Consider the following 23,569-nt stretch of genomic DNA (forward strand, 5'->3'; position numbering starts at 1 on the left):
ATGGAAAGCTACAGGTTAGATTTGAAGACCAATGCACCAGCCTAATGACTTCTTGACAGAGCCAAGTTGATCATGCTCCTCCCCACCATTGCTGTTGTATTGTCCATCATCACTTGGATTGTGGATCCCTGAAGCAAGGGTTGAAATGCCACACATACTAGATGTATGGCTCTGAGCTCGAGGACATTAATGTGGAGAGAATTTCGGGGGGGGGGGGGGAGAGAAAAGGAGAGACACAAGAGGCACAGAAGGGTCTAAAGGTGGTCCAGATGAGCTCCCCATCTGAGTGTGTGGCATCCGTCATCAACTTCTTGGCAGGTGCTGCTCTATCTGGGACAAGGTGTTGCAGTTCGTAGCAAAGCTTACTGCGGAATAAAAGAGAAGAGAGAAGATCTGTAGTATGTGAGGGGCAGCTAGTGGCCTGAACATCTATGCAAAAGTTGCTCTAGATGCATCTGATACAATGGAATGTTCAACGTCCGCTTTCACTATGGTGGACAGGATTTTGTGGCTCCAGTCTTCGGGAATATCCAGGGAGGGCCAAATGAACACTGAAGACCAGCAAACACCCCATGGACGTGAAGATTCTGTGAGAAGTCCTCTCCCCATTAGATTGATGCTCACCACCTGAATGCTGGACCCAAGGACTACATGCACAGACTAATGGTATGTAAAAGTGTAACTGGCTCTCCAGGTAGATGCCTGACAAATCTCCTGCATAGCCAGGCTCTTGTTTGGCCCAGGAAGTTGAGCTATGATTTGCAACCTACAACACAGACCTTCGATACAAATCCAAGTCAATTTTGCTCAAACTGTTCTGGATGCCTTTTGTCCCTTTTTTGGGGTTGTGGCAGAGGACAAAGATGTGGAGAATGTAAAGTCTTGAGTTCTAAGGCGGTAAAGTTTTAGGTTTCTACGACAAAAGGCCACCTTATTACAAAACACTAGGAAAGAATCAAAGTTCCTGACATAGCACCACAAGATGATGGCTGCTACAAAGACTTCTGGAGATAGCAAGCAGACAGCAAATGCCTCACTGACTGAGAACGAAGAATGAGATGGGTGAGGAGTGAAGGAAAGTAAGGTCTACTCTCTAGCTTTTCCATTTCCTGGACTCTAGTGAGCAGAGGATGAGAGCCAATTAACTGTCTGAATAACAGTCTCAAGAAAAGAAGCTTGCCACTTGAAGTGATGTAGGATTAGACCACTTTCCAAGACATCTAGAGAAATCAAATCCAAGGCCTAGGGGAGGTTCTGAATCTCTTCAAAAAATACTAAGCAGAAACAAATTCCAGACACTATAATAGAATTTGGAGGGGACTGCCTGCAGAACTTAAGGAGAACATCAGTTGCCTGACCAAAGAAACCAAAAAATGTCAAGGAAACTTTCTCAAACCAGGGTTTGAGGTGAAGATTATCTAGGCCTTTGTGAACTACTGGGCCCTGAGACAGTAGATATGGAACTAGGGGGAAGGCAAGCAGATCCTGGGCTGACAGCATCAGCAATTCATAGAACCAACATCTAAAGGGAATCAATGATGATTATCTTTCCTCTACAACTTTCAGATTCCTCCAAATTCAGTAAAAAGGGGTCAGGAAAATTTACAAAGCTCTTCTTCCCTCTCCATTCCAAGGGATTAAAAAGGCATCCATTGTTCAAATGTCTCTAAACTCGCAACAAAATCAGCATAAACTGGGTAGGCATTCTTGGCTGTGGAAAGCAGATCCAGGCTTGGAGAGCCCCATTTTTAGCAGAATGGCCATGTGGAACCTTTCCCTTGACAGGAATGCATTAGAAATGTAAGAACCTTACAAGATGAGCTGGTCTGAGGGAGGTAAGATAATGTTTTGAAAACATTATAAAAATTGCTTCTACAAACTAGTACCTTGCTCCAAGTTCTGCTTTGCCTAAATAAGTAATCCACTATATATTGTCCAGTTGGATGAGTATTAGGGCAAATTGCATGGACTGGAGTTTGCAAAAAATCCATATATTTCTTTGCCTCCTTGGCCAGGTGCCCTAAGTCAACCCAAAGATAAACATTGCTCATTGGCTTTGGAAATGACTGACCAGTAAAAGTTGTGGAGAGGCACATTTTTGTTTAGATGCATGAGGCTTCCACAAGCCCACAGATTGCCTAAGTGGGGCTAAGAAGGAAATTACTTTTCTCAGAGTTGATTATAAAGTCCACGACAGTAATTAACTGGGCTGACCTTTACACTTGATGACTCTGCCTGCCAAGAAGGATGGAGTATCTAGAAACTATCAGCAGCCATTGGTAAAATATGCATCTTCTGTGAGCAAAATACTGTTGCTATGACAACCACTTTGAAGAATACACACAGAGCAGATGGTAGGGCAAGATAATAAATTGAAATATTCATGGTCCAGAGCAAACATCAGGCAACCTCTGCTTCATGAGAACATATTGTCCTGCAAAGGGGAAAAATGGGTCTGTGCTCTTTTTGCTTCTTTATGAAGATGAATGAAAGGCTGAAAGGGGTTTGGTTTTGAACTCACAACACTCTTCCCTCAGATGTTTCTCAGGCATTTAAGTGTGTGTGAAAGAAGTGAAATAAAACATGAAGTTTTAAGTATTTTGAACAGATGTCATCTCCCTTCTCAGTTAATTAGGTTCTGTTTCCGTAGTATCTGGCCCACAGGGAATTTCAGGAAAAAATTGCTAGGCTAGACATGTAATTCTAATGTGTGAAACCAAGAAGATTTTGGGGAGCTGAGTGCGGGGGAGCAGAGAGTAGATGGGAGGAAAATTTTCAGGCCTTCTTTATACATCATAGTAAAAAAGCCTCAGTTATTTTTCATTTGTGAGTCACCTGTAGGTTGATGGAGGCAAAACAGTCTCCTGTTTCTACTGCAGTAAGGATGAAGTAACTGCTAACCTGGCTCTACTTGGAAATGTCTAGAAGTGACAAACAACTAGTTCAGTTACTTTAGGTCTAGCTTCGACTCCTCCTGGTTCCTGGGAAACTGCAAATAGAAATGAGAAAATCCCAGGGCATCTGGTACTGTGCTCTTGCAGATGAAGCAGATAAATTCTCTACAATATGAGAAAGGGCTTTCCTGATTGATTTCCCAACTTTCAGCCTGTGTTAAACTGGAACTTTGTGGTGGGCTCTGGGCCCTACAGTCCCTTCCTGGAGAGATATAGTGCTGTGCAGACAGTTACAGCCAAGGCGTCAAAGTCCACAGAAATAAATTGCCTATTATGATCTGGATAGGAATGTTTCCCTCTCACAGAAGCAAACCCTTTCTTCAGAGGAACTGGAAAGAATGAGGACCAGGAAGGAAGGAAGGAACCAGGTCTGATTTACCCTGAGGAGGTACCCCTAGCTGAGCAAGTGTTAAGGCAGAAATTGAGAAGGGGAAGCTCTCTGAAGAGAAAGGTCCTGCCAGTGTAGGAGGGAGACCTACGCAGGTGATGGGGAAGGGGCAAGTTAAGGAAATTGAAGCTGCTGGAACAAGACAAGTGAGTAGTTTGTAGGAGGTGAGAATGAAGAGATGACCCTTCTGGTTTAGCAGAAGGCGGAATTCATGAGGCAGATTAAGGAGGTAAACCAGAGATGGTGCTCTCAACCCCACTCAATCAGCTACATGCAGTGCCTGGACTTGGGTGTCAGAAGTGCTTCTGGGGAGGGGTAGGCAGCAGCCTGGCAAAGGAACACTCACTAGACCTCTTCAACATGGGACTGGTAAGGGGAACCAGGCTGTAGGAGGCAGACAAGACCTAACTGACAATGGAAGCGATGAGGCAGGAGAGATTCTTGGCTCCACAACGAGGGTATATATTTCCTCTTCTCTTTGCTGCAACAGCTGCCACCATCTTCCCTGAACAACTTAACATAAGACATGACTGATCCATTCGTAGGTGCTGGTGTGATGTTTGTGTGAGGGCAGCTGCAGAAAGAGCTAAGTACTAAGAATTTGTGGTCTGGAACAGAAAGTGATCGGATGATATAAGGGAAAGAAGAAGCTGGCATATCTGTGAATTATGGTCAAAACATTCAGAGATTTAGGTTCCCACAGAAATATTAATGTCACATTGCATATGGTAAAAGAAATACTACTGGCAAATAGGAGGTATTTACAGATATTTGTCCACCTGGCATTTTCTATAAACTAACTTTAATTTGGAAAGCTATTTCCATAGAGGTATATTTCACAGTACCTGCTGATTGAAGCCATGTTTCTCCTCTATGACAAAGGTATTATATAGACTCCATGGTAGGCCAGTCACCGCACTGAAGAGTGTAGCAAGCAGCAGGAACACCAATGACTGAGCAATCTATACACAAGAAAAAGAGTTCCTACTTATAAACTTCTTACAACATAATTTAGACATCTTATTGCCAATAAAGCAAATTTATATAAATAGTATAACAGGAACTGGCTGAAAGCTAAAGCTAGATAAATTGAGGCTAGAGATAAGGTGCAAATTTTTAATGCTTAGGGTCATTAACCAATTGAACAACTTGTCTGGAGATGTAGCAGGTTAAGGCTCCAAGTGATTGAATAAAGTTTGGACATCTTTCCAAAAACATGATGTAGCTTAACCACAACATTTAAGCTTAATGAAGGATTTACTAGGTGAAATTCTTTGGCTTATGCTAATCAGTACCTTGGACTAGATGATAATAATGGTCCTTTCTGGCCTTAAAACCTATGAATCTATAAACACACATTTATTAGTATTTGAAGATAAGGTAAGAAATATAAAGGGCAAAGAGCGAATATGTAAAGCCCAACAACGTAACAGACACAGGATAGAGCCCAGGATACAGGGGGAAGTTACATACACAAATTTCTGATAACAGGATACCCTCCTGAGTCTTGATTTGGAATGAGTGCCATATAAGGAGCTGCATTATACAAGGCAATCCATAACAAAATCCTTTTCCATTTAAGACTATAACACTTTAATTGGGTTCGTTTCTAGGATATAACAGTACATTCTGTACTTCTAATGAAAGGCTTTCTTCTAGCTCATCTAAAGGTCTATTCCCCATGCAGTCAAGTGAAGGTACCTAAGGTCCAAATGACAGACCTTTCTTGTTTGTTATGACAAGACCAGTGTCCGTAGTAGAGATTCCACTAATCCTTTTGACAGATGCATCAAATCCAGATACCACTGTTGTCTGGGCTATGCTGGTGTTATTAAAATCACCCTGGCTTTGTCCGGTTTTATCTTATTCTCCAAATAAGGGGAAATGGAGGAAAAGCATACATTAGACCCTGACCCCAGTGTATTAGAAAAGCATCCAATACGGATTCCTTTTCTTTCCGTGCCCTGGAACAATATCTCTGGCATTTCCTGTTGTTGCTGGATGCAAATGGGTCTATTATTGGGTTCCTCCACAAACTGAAGAGGTGATTCACCACTTCATCCTTCAAAGACCATTCGTGCATCTGACCTGAGGACCTGCCTAGATGATCTGCAAGAGGGTCCTGTCCCCGCGTTATGTGAATTACTACTAGATAAATATCATGTTCTATATAATAGTTCCAAAGACTCTTGGTCTCCCTGCATAAATTCACCGAGTGAGTCCCCCTTGTTTAAATAATATAACACTGCCATATTCTCTGTTACAATCTAAATTGCTTTGTATTTGAGTTGAGGTTAAAAAGATCTTAGAGCTAGTTTGATTGCTCTGTTTTAAAATACTGATGTGTAATTTCCTTTCCTTTGGTGACAATGATCTTTGACCAACAATTTGTTGTTCAGATGTGCTCCCCATTCTAAGACAGATGCATTCTTGATCAGTATTACAGATGTTGTATGGTGATTGAAAGCGTGCCTTTCATTGCATTTTGATTGTCTATCCACCATATTAATGACGTTAACAGCTGTCATGGAATTAATTTTTTCAATGCATGCTGTCTAAAGCTGGTTTATAATACCTTTGCTAACCAGTCCTGAAGGTCTCATCTGAAGACAAGCATAAGGAATCGCTGCTGCACTTAACAACCACAGACCCAGCAACCGAAGGAAGAAAAGAATGGATTGTCTTAGTGACAGGTGGAAGAATCATAGAATCATAGAATATCAGGGTTGGAAGGGACCTCAGGAGGTCATCTAGTCCAACCCCCTGCTCAAAGCAGGACCAATTCCCAACTAAATCATCCCAGCCAGGGCTTTGTCAAGCCGGGCCTTAAAAACCTCCAAGGAAGGAGACTCCACCACCTCCCTAAGTAACGCATTCCAGTGCTTCACCACCCTCCTAGTGAAATAGTGTTTCCTAATATCCAACCTAGACCTCCCCCACTGCAACTTGAGACCATTGCTCCTTGTTCCGTCATCTGCCACCATTGAGAACAGCCGAGTTCCATCCTCTTTGGAACCCCCCTTCAGGTAGTTGAAGGCTGCTATCAAATCCCCCCTCATTCTTCTCTTCTGGAGACTAAACAATCCCAGTTCCCTCAGCCTCTCCTCATAAGTCATGCGCTCCAGACCCCTAATCATTTTTGTTGCCCTCCGCTGGACTCTTTCCAATTTTTCCACATCCTTCTTGTAGTACGGGGCCCAAAACTGGACACAGTACTCCAGATGAGGCCTCACCAATGTCGAATAAAGGGGAACGATCACGTCCCTCGATCTGCTGGCAATGCCCCTACTTATACAGCCCAAAATGCCGTTAGCCTTCTTGGCAACAAGAGCACACTGTTGACTCATATCCAGCTTCTCGTCCACTGTGACCCCTAGGTCCTTTTCTGCAGAACTGCTACCTAGCCACTCGGTCCCTAGTCTGTAGCAGTGCATAGGATTCTTCCGTCCTAGGTGCAGGACTCTGCACATGTCCTTGTTGAACCTCATCAGGTTTCTTTTGGCCCAATCCTCTAATTTGTCTAGGTGCCTCTGTATCCGATCCCTACCCTCTAGTGTATCTACCACGCCTCCTAGTTTAGTGTCATCGGCAAACTTGCTGAGAGTGCAGTCCACACCATCCTCCAGATCATTAATAAAGATATTAAACAAAACCGGCCCCAGGACCGACCCTTGGGGCACTCCGCTTGAAACTGGCTGCCAACTAGACATGGAGCCATTGATCACTACCCGTTGAGCCCGACGATCTAGCCAGCTTTCTATCCACCTTACAGTCCATTCATCCAGCCCATACTTCTTTAACTTGGCAGCAAGAATACTGTGGGAGACCGTATCAAAAGCTTTGCTAAAGTCAAGGAATAACACATCCACTGCTTTCCCCTCATCCACAGAGCCAGTTATCTCATCATAGAAGGCAATTAGGTTAGTCAGGCACGACTTCCCCTTGGTGAATCCATGCTGACTGTTCCTGATCACTTTCCTCTCCTCTAAGTGTTTCATAATTGATTCCTTGAGGACCTGCTCCATGATTTTTCCAGGGACTGAGGTGAGGCTGACTGGCCTTAGTTCCCCGGATCCTCCTTCTTCCCTTTTTTAAAGATGGGCACTACATTAGCCTTTTTCCAGTCATCCGGGACCTCCCCCGATCGCCATGAGTTTTCAAAAATAATGGCTAATGGCTCTGCAATCTCATCCGCCAACTCCTTTAGCACCCTCGGATGCAGCACATCCGGCCCCATGGACTTGTGCACGTCCAGTTTTTCTAAATAGTCCCGAACCACTTTCTCCACAGAGGGCTGGTCACCTTCTCCCCATATTGTGCTGCCCAGTGCAGCAGTCTGGGAGCTGACCTTGTTTGTGAAGACAGAGGCAAAAAAAGCATTGAGTACATTAGCTTTTTCCACATCCTCGGTCACTAGGTTGCCTCCCTCATTCAGTAAGGGGCCCACACTTTCCTTGACTTTCTTCTTGTTGCTAACATACCTGAAGAAACCCTTCTTGTTACTCTTAACATCTCTTGCTAGCTGCAACTCCAAGTGTGATTTGGCCTTCCTGATTTCACTCCTGCATGCCTGAGCAATATTTTTATACTCCTCCCTGGTCATTTGTCCAATCTTCCACTTCTTGTAAGCTTCTTTTTTGCGTTTAAGATCAGCAAGGATTTCACTGTTTAGCCAAGCTGGTCGCCTGCCATATTTACTATTCTTTCTACACATCGGGATGGTTTGTTCCTGCAACCGCAACAAGGATTCTTTAAAATACAGCTAGCTCTCCTGAACCCCTTTGCCCTTCAAGAGATGTATACCTCTTTTTATTTTGATCTCTCCCCTCTCTGGGAGAAAAGCTTTCTCCACAGTTGAATCCAATATGCCTCCAATAAAAAGAATCTGAGTAGGGTTTAGACATGACTTTTCCCAAATCTGTAATCCTAGACTAACAGAAGTGAACATATTTGACATACATGTAGTAACATATCTTCCTTGGATGATACTTTTATTAATCAGTTATTAACCAGATACAGGTATACAGTAGAACCTCAGAGTTACAACGCCTCAGGAATGGAGGTTGTTTGTAACTCTGAAATGGTCAGAACTCTGAACAAAATGTTAGGGTTGTTTTCAAAAGTTTACAACTGAAGATTAACTTAATACAGCTTTGAAACTTTACTAAGCAGAAGAAAAATGCTGCTTTTAACCATCTTAATTTAAATGAAACAAGCACAGAAACAATTTCCTTACCTTGCCTATTTTTTTTAAACGTTCCCCTTTTTTTAAGTAGTTAACGTTTAAACACAGTACTATACAGTATTTTGCTTTTTTGTGTGTATGTTTGCTACTGCCTGATTGCATACTTTCAGTTCCAAATGAGGTGTGTGGTTGACTGGTCAGTTCGTAACTCTGGTGTTCTACTGAATATACATGCTCTGCCTTCTTAGGTATGCTGCAACAAGAGGCATTTTGTAAACATCCTGGGTGCAACGGACAAACTGAAAGGGAGGACCTTGTACTGAAAACGGTCCTCTCTAACAACAAAATGCAGATTCTTCCAATGACACTGTCTTATAAAAATGTGGAAGTATGTGCATCTTTTAAGTTCAGACCTGCAACCAATCCTGGAGGGAAAGAGACAGTATTACAGAAGTTAGAGACAACAATGCGGAAGTGAAATTTCTTTATTGAAGTGTCGCCTTAAATCCAAATCTCCTTAAATCCAAAATAGGGCAAAGGCTCCCATTTTTGGGAGGGGAAGGGGGAATTAGAAAAATAACACAAGTAAAACCCTTCCCACTTGATCTTGTGGAACTACCTCAATTACACCTAACTATAGTAGAAACTGAACCATGTTTTTTAACAAATTGAGATGACACTGATCTCTGTCCAGATATGAAGCAGGTGGGTTGTGTGTGTGTGTGGGGGGGGGGGGGGGGAGGGGGGGTTTGAATTGAATTGAATTGTATTGTGTAAAACACATGAAATAACTTTTAAAATCCATCTGTCTGATGTTATTAACTCCCATTGGTAATAAAAACAGGACAACCAGTTTCAAAACTATGGACAAAATGACTTGAAGAACCATGTCCTTATGTCAAATCTGATATCTTGGAGGAACTGTAGAAGATAAAGACAAAACACTTTCCTTTTATTATTGGGAGGTTTGATTTTCTTCCTCTGTTGTAGTTGGTGTTTTGGGGTGTAATGTTGAGGTTGGAAATGACATGCCCATCTCTGATAATTGTAATGAACTGAAGGAGACTAAGTTGAGTATGCTCTTTAATACTTGTTTAATGGAGTTGAATATGGCCTCTTCCTTGTATTAAAGAAACCTAAAGATCTAGTAGCAGATCTTATATTTATACTTCTTCAGCATCTCATCAGTCTGAATACTAAACAGACCGTCTCCTTCAAATGGAAGCTGGGGATGTATCAGTTGAAAGTAACAGGAGGAGGAGAAGGACCTCAGAGTATTGGTTGACCACAGGATGACTATGAGCGGCCAATGTGATAGCCGTGAAAACAGCTAATGCGGTTTTGGGATGCATCAGGCGAGGTATTTCCAGTAGAGATAAGGAGGTGTTAGTACCGTTATACAAGGCACTGGTGAGACCTCATCTGGAATACTGTGTGCAGTTCTGATCTCCCATGTTTAAGAAGGATGAATTCAAACTGGAACAGGTACAGAGAAGGGCTACTGGGATGATCCAAGGAATGGAAAACCTGTCTTATGAAAGGAGACTCAAAGAGCTTGGCTTGTTCAGCCTAACCGAAAGAAGGCTGAGGGGAGATATGATTGCTCTCTATAAATATATCAGAGGGATAAATACCAGGGAGAGAGAGGAATTATTTAAGCTCAGTACCAATGTGGACACAAGAACAAATGGATATAAACTGGCCATCAGGAAGTTTAGACTTGAAATTAGACCAAGGTTTCTAACCATCAGAGGAGTGACGTTCTGGAACAGCCTTCCAAGGGGAGCAGTGGGGACAAAAGACATATCTGGCTTCAAGACTAAGCTTGATAAGTTTATGGAGGGGATGGTATGATGGGATAGTCAATTAATTGACAAAATTAGGCTATTAGCGGTAAATATGCCCAATGGCCTGTGATGGGATGTTAGATGGGGTGGGATCTGAGTTACTACAGAGAATTCTTTCCTGGGTGTCTGCCTGGTGAGTCTTGCCCACATGCTCAGGGTTTAGGTGATCGCTATATTTAGGGTCGGGAAGGAATTTTCCTCCAGGGCAGATTGGCAGAAGCCCTGGGGGTTTTTCACCTTCCTCTGCAACATGGGGCACGGGTCACTTGCTGGAGGATTCTCTGCACCTTGAAGTCTTTAAACCACGATTTGAGGACTTCAATAGCTCAGACATAGGTTAGGGGTTTGATACAGGAGTGGGTGCGTGAGATTCTGTGGCCTGCATTGTGCAGGAGGTCAGACTAGACGATCATAATAGTCCCTTCTGACCTTAAAGCCTATGATTCTATGATCCTCTTTTCTGTCACGAGGGAGTCCCACCAATCTTAACCACGTGTGTCTCCTTTGTGAGAAAGCCAAAGCTACTGATCTTGCTTAAGTATCTGAGGAGTCAAAAGGTGCTCTCAACTGTTGCTTAGCAACATTCACTCCTTCAGACTAAATTCCTTCTGTCTAAAACTCTCTGCAGTTCCTTCTCTACTGCAGAGTCCCACATTGAGAACTCTGAAGTAGAAGGTAGAAGGGTGGGTTGTGGAGCACCCACAGGCGAACATATCTCGAAGAATCATCGTTACTGCACAAGGTAACTTCGTCATCGTCTTCTTCAAGTAGTGTCCCTATGGGTGCTCCACTGTAGGTGACTTCACAGCAGTATTGCCCGTGGAGGGCTGGGACTTAGGAATGAAGTCTGTTACTACAGAAAGTACTGAGGAGCCGAAGATGGCATTGGAAGCCGAATCTCCAGTGATTGCATAACGATCTGCGAAAGTGTGGGCAGAGGCCCAAGTCGCTGCTCTGCAGATTTCCAAGATAGGGACACCTTTAAGGAATGCGACCGTGGTAGAAATTGACCTTGTGGAGTGCGTACAGACTCCAGACAGAGGCAACAGGTTGCATCCTTGCTAACAGAGATTAATGCAACTCGAGACCCATTTGCATAGTCTTTGAGCCAATATTGCAGAGCCTTTGGAGCTTTCCGCAAATGAAAGAAAGAGCTTAGGGGATTTCCTAATGTCCTTAGTTCTGTCCAAGTAGAATGCTAGTGCTCTTCTAACATCTAGCATATGCAGAATCGTCTCGCTGTTGTCACGATGTGGTTTTGGGGGGAAAACAGGGAGAGGGTGCTGTTGATTCATATGGAAGGTGGAGGCAACTTTAGGGAGAAACTTGGGATGAAGCTTCAGGATTACTTTGTCTTTAAAAAAGGGGGGTGGGGGAGAATTAGAAATGCTGTCTTCATGGACAGGTGTAAGAGGGAGCAAGTTGCCATGGACTCAAAGGGAGGTCTAGTCAAAGCTCTGAGAACTAGGTTAAGATCCCAGGTCAGAGCAGATGGTCTTACATGCGGGAAGAGATTCCCAATGCTCTTAAGGAAGAGAAAGTTTCTCACCTTGTGTAGTAATGATGGTTCTTCAAGATGTGTCCCCCTATGGGTGCTCCACTGTAGGGTGTGTCGGCATCCCTGCACTCCTGACCAGAGAATTTTGGTAGCAGTGTCCGTTCGGCTCGCACATGCACTGTCCCCACCATGCTCTTCCAAGAAGCTAACCCACGTTGCACGGGCAAACCCTCCCCAGTTCCTTCTCTACCGCACAGTGTATGATGAGAACTTCCAAGTAGAGGGAAGGTGGGTGGGTCATGGAGCACCCACAGGGACACACACCTTGAAGAACCATTGTTACTGCACAAGGTGAGTAACTTCCTCCTCTTCTTCGAGTGGGTGCTCCACTGTAGGTGACTCCCGAGCAGTATCCTGCACTGGAGATTGTGGATGGGGATGCTAAATTGCGAGTCTCATAACAGAGTTTGATACAGTTTGAGACCCATTTAGATAGTATTTTGGCAGAAATAGCTGTGCCCCTAAACCTGTCCGCGATGGAAAGAAAGTGTCTGAGATTTTCAAATAAAAGGCCAAGGCTCTCCTTATATCAAGCACATGGAAGATGGCTTCCCTTTTATCATGGTGAGGCTTGGAATAATATACTAGAATGTGAATGAGTAGGTTCATGTGAAATGCGGAAGCCATCTTGGGGGGTGCACCATCAGGGCTGCTATCTCCCCTATCCTTCTTGCTGAGGTAATGGTGATCAGGAACACAGTTTTAATGGAAAGGTGGGTTAAGGAACAAGTGGCCATGGATTCAAAGGGTGGTTTAGTCAGTCCTTTTAATACTAAATTGAGATCCCATTGTGGAGTAGGAAGCCTGGATTGGAGAAAGAGGTTCACTATGCCTTTGAGAAACCTCTTCATAGTCAGGTGGGAAAAAATTGAATACCCTTCTACCTGCTGGTGGAAGGTCACTATTGCTGATAAGTGTACTTTTAGTGAGATAACAGTTTCTTGAGATTCAGCAAATAGTCTAGGACTACAAGTAGAGAGGCAGTATCTGGGACGACTCTTTTGGACTAGCACCAGATCTGAAATCTGGTCCACTTCCGTAGGTAAGTACGATGGGTAGTCCCTTTCCTGCTGTGTAATAACATTTCCTGTACCTCTTCAGAGCATGTTGTTTCTATGTGCTGGAACCATGAAGGCTTTGAGCCGTAGTATCTGCAGGCTGGGATGTAAAGTGCATCTCTCATTCTGTGAGAGGAGGTAAGGAATGGTTGGAAGAGTAATCGGTGGACAAAGCGCCAGTTGTGACAGGTAAGGATACCACACCTATCTGGGCCAGAAGGGACCCATAAGTATGATGTTTGCTTTTTCTCTTTTTACTTTCAACAGGACTTTCAGCAATAGAGGAAATAGGGGAAAGGTGTAAAGAAGGCCCTTGTCCCATTAGAGGAGGAGAGCATCCCCCAAAAGAGTGCTGGCCAGTGCTCGCTCTGGAGCAGTACTGTGGACATTTCTTGTTCTGATAAGTAGCGAACGAGTCTATAATGGGTGTCCCCCATTGTCGGAATATGTTGCGGAGTATCACATTTGTCATCATGAGGGATTTTGTGATTCTAAAGGACCAAGGAACACTTTTTATGTCTAAACTGATGAGGGACCTCTGCTCTCTGCTCCATGTCCAGACCCTGCTAACTTCTGTTTACCACCCGCAGACCGATAGTCTGGTAGAGAGATTCAACCGGACCCTCAAAGCCATGATAAGAAAGGTGGTAAGTAGGGATGGAAAAGACTGGGATACCCTGTTGCCCTACCTTATGTTCGCCATCCGTGAAGTTCCCAAAGTCTGCACTGGATTCTCTCCCTTTGAGCTATTATATGGTCACCATAGCCAGGGAGATTTGGGAAGAGGAGCCCAATATGGGGAAGAATATAGTTGAACATGTATTGCAAATGAGAGACCGTATAACCCGAGTCACCCACATAGTGCGGGAGCACCTGGAGAAGGCCCAAAAAGCCCAGCAAACTCACTACAACCGCCAAGCAAAGGTACGGCAGTTCCAACCAGGAGACCGAGTAATGGTGTTAGTACCCACAGCAGAGAGTAAACTCTTGGCCCAGTGACAGGGGCCCTATGAAGTAGTTGAACCTAGGTAAATTACAAGGTACGACAACCGGGACGTAGAAAACCAGAACAAGTGTATCACGTCAACCTTCTAAAACCCTGGCATACCCAAGAAGTGTGTGTAGTCATCCAAAAGGACCCACCACAGGAGAACAAAACCCCCGAGCTGGTGAGGGTATCTCCTGATTTAACACCAGCCCAAAGAGAGGAGGTGACCAAGATGATCAACCGGAACCAAGATGTATTCTCATCTTGGCCAAGTTGAACAACTGAGTTATACCACCACATCATTACAAACCCAGGGGCCAAGGTAACGATGAGGCCCTACCGAGTGCCAGCAGCCAAAAGAGAAGAAATCAGAGCAGAAGTAAAGAAAATACTGGAGTTAGAAGTAATCAAAGAGTCTTACAGTCAGTGGTCTAGCCCGATCGTGCTAGTACCCAAACCAGATGGCTCCACGAGGTTCTGCAATGACTTCTGTCGGCTGAATGAGGTGTCCCAGTTTGACGCATACCCTATCCCCCACATAGACAAGTTAGTAGACCAATTAGGAAATGCCCAGTTCCTGACAACTCTAGACTTAACTAAAGGGTATTGGCAGATTCCCCTTGTTGAAGATGCAAAAAAGAGAAGACCGCTCTCTCCACGCCGGAGGGTCTCTTTCAATACACAGTCCTCCTGTTCGGTCTGCATGGGGCCCCAGCTACCTTTCAGCACCTCATGGATAAGCTATTGCGCCCCCATGCCAGTTATGCGGCCACCTACCTGGATGATGTGGTTATTCATACTTCGGACTGGGAAACCCACCTGGAGAAGGTGGAAGCTGTCCCAGATACCCTTAGGCACGCTGGCCTTACTGCAAACCCCACCAAGTGCGCCATAGGATTAACAGAGGCTAAATATCTGGGCTACATTGTGGGACAAGGCGTAGTAAAACCCCCAACTCAAACTAGAGGCCATCCAAAACTGGCCCCAACCGGTTCGCAGGAAACAAGTCCAGGCATTTTTGGGGGTAATGGGGGGTACTATCGATGCTTTATCCCCCATTTCGCCACCAGGGCAAGTGCCCTGACGGATCTAATAAAAGCTCGGGGACCTGAGATAGTATGATGGACTGACGCAGCAGAGAGGGCATTTACAGATCCGCAAACAGCCCTCTGCAGTGACCCTGTACTCATAGTCCCAGATTTCACTAAGGGGTTCATCCTGCAGACAGACGCATCCGAAGTAGGACTGGGGGCTGTCCTATCCCAGATGGTCAGAGAAGAACAACACCCAATCCTCTACCTCAGTAGGAAACTCCTCCCAAGGGAACAGAAATATGCAGTGGTTGAGAGGGAATGCCTCGCCGTTAAATGGGCCATGGAAACACTACGATATTACCTGCTAGGGAGGCAGTTCGTTCTTGTGACCAACCATGCTCCTCTTCAGTGGATGCAGCGGAACAAGGAAAAAAACACGAGGGTGACCAGATGGTTCTTATCCCTCCAACCCTTCCAGTTCCAGAGCCGGAAGTCGCCACGGCATTGCATTGCATGACGACCCAAATTTGCCCAACCCCTTGGTGTTGAGCGGGTGGAGGGATATGTGACAGATTCAGACCAGAAGACTATAAGAGAGTGCTGGAAGGCAGGTATATCAGCCTTCACAATAAGCAGGCCCTTGTTCCCTGGATAGCCAAACAAAGGCTACTCCAGGCCAATTAAGACACCTGATGCCAATTAACCAGTTAAGGCCGTTAGGCTAATGGAGACAGATGGAACCAATCAAGGTCCCACTTATACTGTTTAAAAGCTCTCCTTCCAGTGTCCCCCAGGGGGCTGAGGTGAAAGGAGCTGGAGGAGAGGAAGCATTGCTGAATCCTGAGGTAAGGGTGAAACTAGGAAAAGGGGACCATGGGGGAAGTGGCCCAGGGAATCAAAGCAGTGTCAGTGGTGAAGGGAAAGCCATCAACAGCTGCTACCATTAGGATCCTTGGGCTGGAACCCGGAGTAGAGGGCGGGCCCGGGTTCCCCGCCCCCCATACTCTACAGAGATCCCCTGGAGAAGGGAAGCAGGACTCGGTCCAGGCAGGAGACCGAACTGCGCCTACTGAGATCTACGGAGCAACAGAGACTGTGGGGTATTCCCCCTTCCCATCTGCCATACTGGCTGGTAATGGAAGTAACTCAATAGGCTGTGACTCTTGCCGCTACACTGAGAAAGGGAGGTCACATTGGGGCCTTATCAAGTTTCTGAGGCCACTGAAACCGCCCAGAAGCGCGGGACCCACCAATACAGGCTCGGGACTTTGTCACACTACCAATTCAAGGACTGCTTGATTTTGGTGGGCATCAATAGCAATTTGTCTAGGTTGTCTTTGTTCAGTCTGTAAACCAAGCTGAACCATGATTGGAGGGATCTCATGCAAAGTCTGGCATGAGCTATCACCGATGTGCCCACGGCCATGTGCCCCAGACACTGAAGGCAGTATCTGGCCGATATTTGAGGGCTGGATTGTACTGCCTTTATAAGCATGGAGGGACTGAGGAATCTGTGTTGTGGGAGGAGCATTTTCACTCCGACAGAGTCGAGGTTGGCTCCTCTGAATTCTAGTCTCTGTACTGATATTAATGTTGATTTTTGTGCATTGATTTGTAGGCCCAGATTCTTGAATAGATCCAGAGTGGTATGGGTAACTCACTGGGCTTTGACGAAGGAACATGTCCGGAGGAGGTAAGGGTAGATCATAATGCCCTGGGAACGTATGTTGGCTACCACCACAGAGAGGACCCTGGCGAATACTCTGGGGGCTGAAAAGAGGTGAAAAGGGAATATTCTGTACTGGTAGTGGTCCTGGCCTCAGGTGAATCTGAGGTATCTTATGTGACATGGTATGATTGAAATGTGGAAGTACACATCTTGGAGGTCGAGGGCCAAAAACCAGTCTCCTTTTTCTAACACTGAAAATCTAATAGTTGACTATCTTGAACTTTTGAGTGCTCTGAGGTCTAGTATGGGTCTCCAGCCTCCTTTTTTCTTGAGTATCAGGAAGTAACGAGAGTAAAAGCCTTTTTCTCTTAGATGTGTCGGTTCTATGGCTCCTACGCTAAGGAGACGATTTATCTCTTGACGTAATAGGCTCTTGTGAGAAGGGTCCCTGAAGACTGACGGGGAAAGGTGTTGAGTGGTGCATGTGTTCCCAAGTGCTGTGGAACAGGGTGAGACACATCCATACGGATGAAAGGGGTTTTCCAGCATTGAATGGTATTGCAGAGAGTGGTCTGAGGGCACCTCGACCAACTCATCAAAACTGTTGTTTTGAGGTGGAAGGCTGTGAAGAAGTAGGTTGAGGGCCTGAAAATTTCCATTTGGAGAACCTGGATTTTTGGGAGAGGGGGAGTTTCATACGGACATTGGGATGAATACCATGACAAGCGGGCCCTGAACAAAGGCTGAGGACTGTACTTTCTCTTCTGCCCAGATGCATAGATTCTTAGCAATCGAAGAGTAGCCATGGAGTCTTTTAAAGTGTGAAGGGAAACAGCCGTCTTTTCCGCAAAGAGTTTTGTGCCTTCCAAGAGAAGGTCCTCCACAGTTGTTTGCACCTCTTTGCGGAAACCAGTAAGTGCAGCCAAGAGGCTTGTCTCACCATGATGGCAGTGGAGATGGAACATGCCGCCGTGTCAGCTGCATCGAGTGCAGACTGGAGTAATGTCTTTGCCACCAGTTGGCCTCCGTTAAGGATGGCTTTGAATTGGCCCTTGTGAGAATTTGAGATCTGCTCAATAAAGGAATTGAGTTTTGAGCAGTTAATGTAATCCTATTTTGCTGTTAAGGCCTGACAGTTTGTGATATGGAACTGCAGAGTGGTTGACGACTACATTTTTCTCCCCAAAAGGTCAAGGTGCTTCCACAGGGGGAGGATTTCAGATGATGTTGACAGCCTCAAGTTCACCGCATCCACAATGATCAAATTAGGGGGCAGGTGGGAGAAGAGGAATTCCGTGTCCTTTGCTGGCACACAGTATTTTTTATTGGCCTGATTGCATGTTGGTGGGACTGATGCCGGGGTCTGCCATATGAGTTTGGCAGGGTTTAGGAGGGCCTCGTTAATAGGGACGGCCACTCTGAACAAGATAGAGGAGTGTAGAATGTCCAAAAGTTTATGGTGTGTCTCATTCACCTCTTGTAATGGTAGTTGTAACACATCTGCCACCCTCTGAGCTAGCTCCTGGAAAAGCTCGAAGTCGTCTGCCAATGACAGAGGAGGAGACATCACTAGACTAGTCTGGTGATGAAGACAAGAAGTTAGTCTGGGGGGTAATCTCCTCCTCAACTTCAGCCTCCTGTACCTCTCCTAACTGTTCAGGGGGCTTGAATGCCTTCGATGCAGCAGCCGAAGGGAGGTGTCTCACTGGCTCCTGATAAGCCAAGCTAGAGCCATGGAAGGCACTGTATCTATGTGCCTGCCATGGGTCACAGTAAAGCCACTGAGAGGGTGAGAAGGGCCCTGGAGGTTGGTACCACACCTGCCCATACTAAGGAGCTGGTGGTCAGAGGGACGATACAGTTGAGATCCATACTGGAAATAAATACCGAAGTGTGGATGAGAGGAGTGGCAGGAGACTCTTCTTCTTCAGCTATCCCTCGATACAAAGATGGTGTCTGCTAATTGGTGTATGGTGTGGAGCCACTGTGTTCTGTTCCGTGCCAAGTCCTCCCAGTTTGTTGGGGTGACGCCTCCATTTTGAAGGTGTACTTTCAGTATGTCTTTGAAGTGCTTCCACTGCCCTTTGCAAGCCCTTCTTCCCTGACTTAACTGAGAGAAGAGTACTTGCTTCAGGAGGCGAGTGTCAGGCATACGTACACAGTGGCCAGCCCAGCAGAGTTGGGGGTTCATTACCTGCACTTCTAACGCTACTAATGTTGGCTGCAGAGAGAACACTGATATTAGTGCGTTGGTCTTCCCAGCTGATCCTGAGAATCTTCCTAAGGGCTGGTCTTCACTACCCGCCCGGATCGGCGGTAGAAAAATCGATCTCTCGGGGATCGATTTATCGCGTCTCGTCGGGACGCGATAATTGATCCCCGAATCGAAGCGCGTACTCCACCAGCCCAGGTAGGAGTAAGCGCCGTCGACGGGGGAGCCGCGGCGGTCGATTTGCCGCCGTCCTCACAGCGGGATATGTCGGATCAGATACGTCGAATTCAGCTACGCTATTCGCGTAGCTGAATTTGCATATCTGAAATCGATCCCCCCGTAGTGTAGACGTAGCCTAAGGCAGCGCTGCTGGAACCACTCCTGCCGCTTGAGATGTCATTTGTAGATTACCCAGGTCTCACACCCATAGAGAAGGGTGGGGATCACAACTGCCTTGTAAACAAAGATTTTGGTGCCTGTTTTCAGATCCCTATAATTGAAGACTCGCTTGAGTAATCTTCCAAAGGATGTGCTGGCACAGCAGATCCTGTATTCAATTTCTGTGCCATTGCTGGCTGTTTGTGAGAGATGGCTGCCATGGTATGAAAAATGGATCTCTGCTGATGGTGATTTGTGGAGTACCAAGAGTAGTTTGTGCAGGTGAGGGCTGATAGAGTACCTTGGTTTTCCCGATGTTGAGACAGACACCCAGGCTGTAATAGGCATCTGCAAAAAGATTTAGGGTGCTTTGCAGATCAACCTTTGTGTGTCTGTATACTGATCAGTGATGCCAATTGTCGTGATCTTAGATTTTATTTGGAGATTGAGGAATTGGCCATCTGTACGATACTCAATCCCAATTCTGTCAGGAAGTTGGCTGCGGATGAGAATCGTGATCATGGCAAGGTAAATGGAGAAGAGTGTTGGAACGATCACACAGCCCTGCTTGTCACCAGTGTGAATGAAGAATGGTTCAGTCTCTGAGCCGTTGCACAGAATGGTGGCAGTCATCCCATCATGGAGTAGTCTGATGATATAAATGAATTTCTATGGACAGCCAAATCTACACAGCACCTTATAGGGCCTCACGATTGATAGAGTCCAAGACCTTAGTTAGGCTGATGAATGCTATGAGCAGTTCCTGGTGTTGCTCTCTGCACTTCTCCTGAATACGTCATGCCAGGAAGCTTATGTCGGTTGTGCCTTGGGATGGTCTGAAGCCACACTGTGATTCGGGGAGGAGTTCCTCGGCAAGAGAAGGAGGCGGTTTAGTAGCATCCGTGTAAGGATCTTCCCTGCAATACCTCCGCAGTTCCCACACAAAGATTTGTCTCCTTTCTTGAATATTGTAACAACGTTGGCGTTCTTAAAGTCAGGTGGAATTTCTTTGCAGGTCCAGATTTTGTCAAGGAGTTGGCAAAGTTTGTGCTGGAGCATTGTTCCACCAGCTTTAAAAATCTCAGCTAGGATGCTGTCTGGGCCTGATGCCTTGTGAATTTTTATCTGGGTAATGGCACACCAGAGTTCCTCAGAAGATGGGGGATCAGCAAGGTGTTCCATTGCTGAGCATTGTGGAATGAACTTGATGGTGTCTTAAGAGACCATGGATTTGGGTTTAGTAGGCTCTCGAAGTGCTCTTTCCAGCGTTGTTTAATAGCTGCATTATCCTTGAGGAGGGTGGAGCCATCCTGGGAACATAAGGGGGTTGGGCCTTTGGAGCTTGGACCATATATAACTTTTGTTGCTTGAAAGAAGCTTATGTCATCCCAGTCTACGAAACCCTGGATCTCAGAGACCTTCTCTTGCCACCACTTGTTTTTGATGTCATGTAGCCTCCTTTGGACTGCCGCTTAGAACAGGTGATAGGCCTCATGTTTTCATTGGTTAGAGGAATCATTTTGCCAGTTACAGAATGTATTTATTTTCTGTTGAATTAATGCTAGGATTTTCTCGTTTTCGTCAAACCAGTCTTGGTGCCGATGAGTGGAATATCCTATGGTTTCAGCGCATGCACCGTGAATGGTATTTTTAAGTTGATCCCAATGCTCTTGAATGTCAATGATGTTGTCAGGCAAGTTAGAGTGTTTCAGACAGGTGTTGCTGGAAAGTCTTGCTGCTGGCTTGGTCTTGAAGTGCTTTGACATTGTACCACTTTCGCTTAGTCTTTGGGTGTTTGCGGTACTGCAGATGCATGACTGATCTTACTAATCGCTGGTCTGTCCAATAGTGATCTGTACCTCTCATAGCTCATGTTATACGGATGTCGGTGTAATCTCAGGCTCTGACTATAACAGTCAAGGAGGTGCCAGTGTTTGGACCGAGGATGTTTGCAGCTGGTCTTAAATTTGTTACTATGCCTAAAGATGGTATTTGTGATAAGCAGGTCATGCTCCACACATTTGCTGAGGAGGAGATTACCATTGGGGTTTACATTTCCCACCCCTTCTTTACCTATTGTGCCACTCCAGAGTTGGGCATCTTGTCTGACTCTGAAATCTCCCAGGAGGATGAGTTTGTCTGCCTTAGGTGTGGCTGTGAGGACCGCATCAAGAGCACTATAAAACTGCTCATTGTTATCTTCCTCATTATCGAGCGTTGGGACGTATGCACTGATGACCGTGGCATATTAGTTGTTGCTGAACTTGAGCTGAAGAGTCATGAGACACTCGTTGATCCCCATGGGAAGTTCCAAACGCTGACTGGTAATCTTATTTTTGACGACAAAGCAAATCCCGTGAATGTGTCTCTCTTCAGATGGCTTGCCTTTCCAAAAGAAAGTATAGCCACCTCCATCCTCGTTTAATTGGCCCTCATCGGCCCAATGGGTCTCACTAAGGGCTGCAATGTCAATGTTCAGTCTTGCCAGTTCTCTGGCCATTATGAGAGTTCTTTCACTGTGCTGAGAGTCCATAAGGGTGCGGACATTCCAGGTGGCGAAATTCATTGTCTTGTATCTCTTATTTCAGCTGCAAAGTTGAGTGGTCCCACTGGAGGCGGCCATTCAGTAAGAAGAGTGTGAAACAGCCTATGTTTGGGGCACCTTTTCTAGATCCCTCCCCATCTGTGGTGAGCAGAGGGGATTCTGAAAAGGCCTTCTCAGGGTATGTCTACACTACGAAATTAGATCGAATTAACAGAAGCCGGTTTTATAGAAATCGGTTGTATACAGCCGATTGTGTGTGTCCCCACATAAAATGCTCTAAGTGCTCTAGTCGGCGGACCGCGTCCACAGTACCGAGGCTAGCGTCGACTTCCGGAGCATTGCACTATGGGTAGCTATCCCACAGTTCCCGCAGTCTCCGCTGCCCATTGGAATTCTGGGTTGAGATTCCAATGCCCGAATGATGCAAAACAGTGCCGCGGGGGGTTCTGGGTACATGTCGTCAGGCCCCTCCCCCTCCGTCAGAGCAACGGCAGACAATAGATTCACGCCTTTTTACCTGGGTTACCTGTGCAGACAACATACCACGGCAAGCATGGAGCCCGCTCAGCTCAGCTCACCGTCAACATATGTCATCTGGGTGCCGGCAGACGTGGGACTGCATTGCTACACAGCAGCAGCAGCTAACTGCCTTTTGGCGGTAGACGGTGCAGCATGACTGGTAGCCTTCATTGGCAATCTGGGTGCCGGCAGCCGTGGGGCTGCATTGCACCAGCCCCTTGCCTTTTGGCAGTAGATGGTTTATTACGACTGGTAACCGTCCTCGTCGTACAGCAGTGGCTGTCAATCATGGGCACCTGGGCAGACATGCTCAGTCCTATGGAACTGTCTTGATGATGATGGTTATCAATCGTAGTATGCCATTTTCTGCCACGCGCCCTGTTGGCTCATCGCACGTTACCTGAGTCTTCCCTGAGCAGCAGATCATGCAATAGGCCTGAAGGCTAACTGCCAAGCGCCCAGTATTTGCTGCCAAGCACCCAGAAAATGCCGAGGGCTATCAGTCATGCTGCACCGTCGTCTTAAGATGTAAAAAATAGATTTGTTCTGTATTCATTTCCTTCCCCCCTCCCTCCGTCAAATCAACGGCCTGCTAAACCCAGGCTTTTGAGTTAAATCTCTGGGGGGGGGCCATTCTGTGTGACAGTTGTTTGTGTTTCTCCCTGATGCAAAGCCACCTTTCTTGATTTTAATTCCCTGTACCTGTACGCCATGTCGTCACTCGTCCCTCCCTCCCTTCCTCCCTCCTTCCCCTGGTCCGTCAGATACTAGTTTCGCGCCTTTTTTCAGACCAGACGCCATAGCTAGCACTGGGATCATGGAGCCCGCTCAGATCACCGCGGCAATTATGAGCACTATGAACACCACGCGCATTGTCCTGGAGTATATGCAGAGCCAGGACATGCCAAAGCAAAACCAGGACCAGGCGAGGAGGAGGCGATTGCAGCGCGGCGACGAGAGTGATGAGGAAATGGACATGGACATAGACCTCTCACAAGGCACAGGCCCCAGCAATGTGGAAATCATGGTGTTACTGGGGCAGGTTCATGCCGTGGAACGCCGATTCTGGGCCCGGGAAACAAGCACAGACTGGTGGGACCGCATCGTGCTGCAAGTGTGGGACGATTCCCAGTGGCTGCGAAACTTTCGCATGCGTAAGGGCACTTTCATGGAACTTTGTGACTTGCTTTCCCCTGCCCTGAAGCGCCAGAATACCAGGATGAGAGCAGCCCTC

The 23,569-nt window shown here is 46.1% G+C and overlaps 1 protein-coding gene across 2 annotated transcripts in view; it reads right to left on the bottom strand.

Moving 5' to 3' along the window:
* The window catches only part of ZMPSTE24 (zinc metallopeptidase STE24), a 133,659-nt gene that overhangs the window by 64,306 nt on the left and 45,784 nt on the right, over positions 1-23,569 (bottom strand). The window contains exon 4 of one of the 2 annotated variants that reach the window (XM_065421607.1): positions 4,188-4,304. The exons of the other annotated variant lie outside the window; for it this stretch is intronic. Coding sequence (XP_065277679.1) covers positions 4,188-4,304 — 117 coding nt within the window. The remainder of the gene's footprint in view (positions 1-4,187; positions 4,305-23,569) is intronic. 2 annotated transcript variants of the gene reach the window in all.

This window comes from Emys orbicularis, chromosome 23, assembly GCF_028017835.1.
Source record: "Emys orbicularis isolate rEmyOrb1 chromosome 23, rEmyOrb1.hap1, whole genome shotgun sequence".
NCBI classification, from domain to species: domain Eukaryota; kingdom Metazoa; phylum Chordata; order Testudines; family Emydidae; genus Emys; species Emys orbicularis.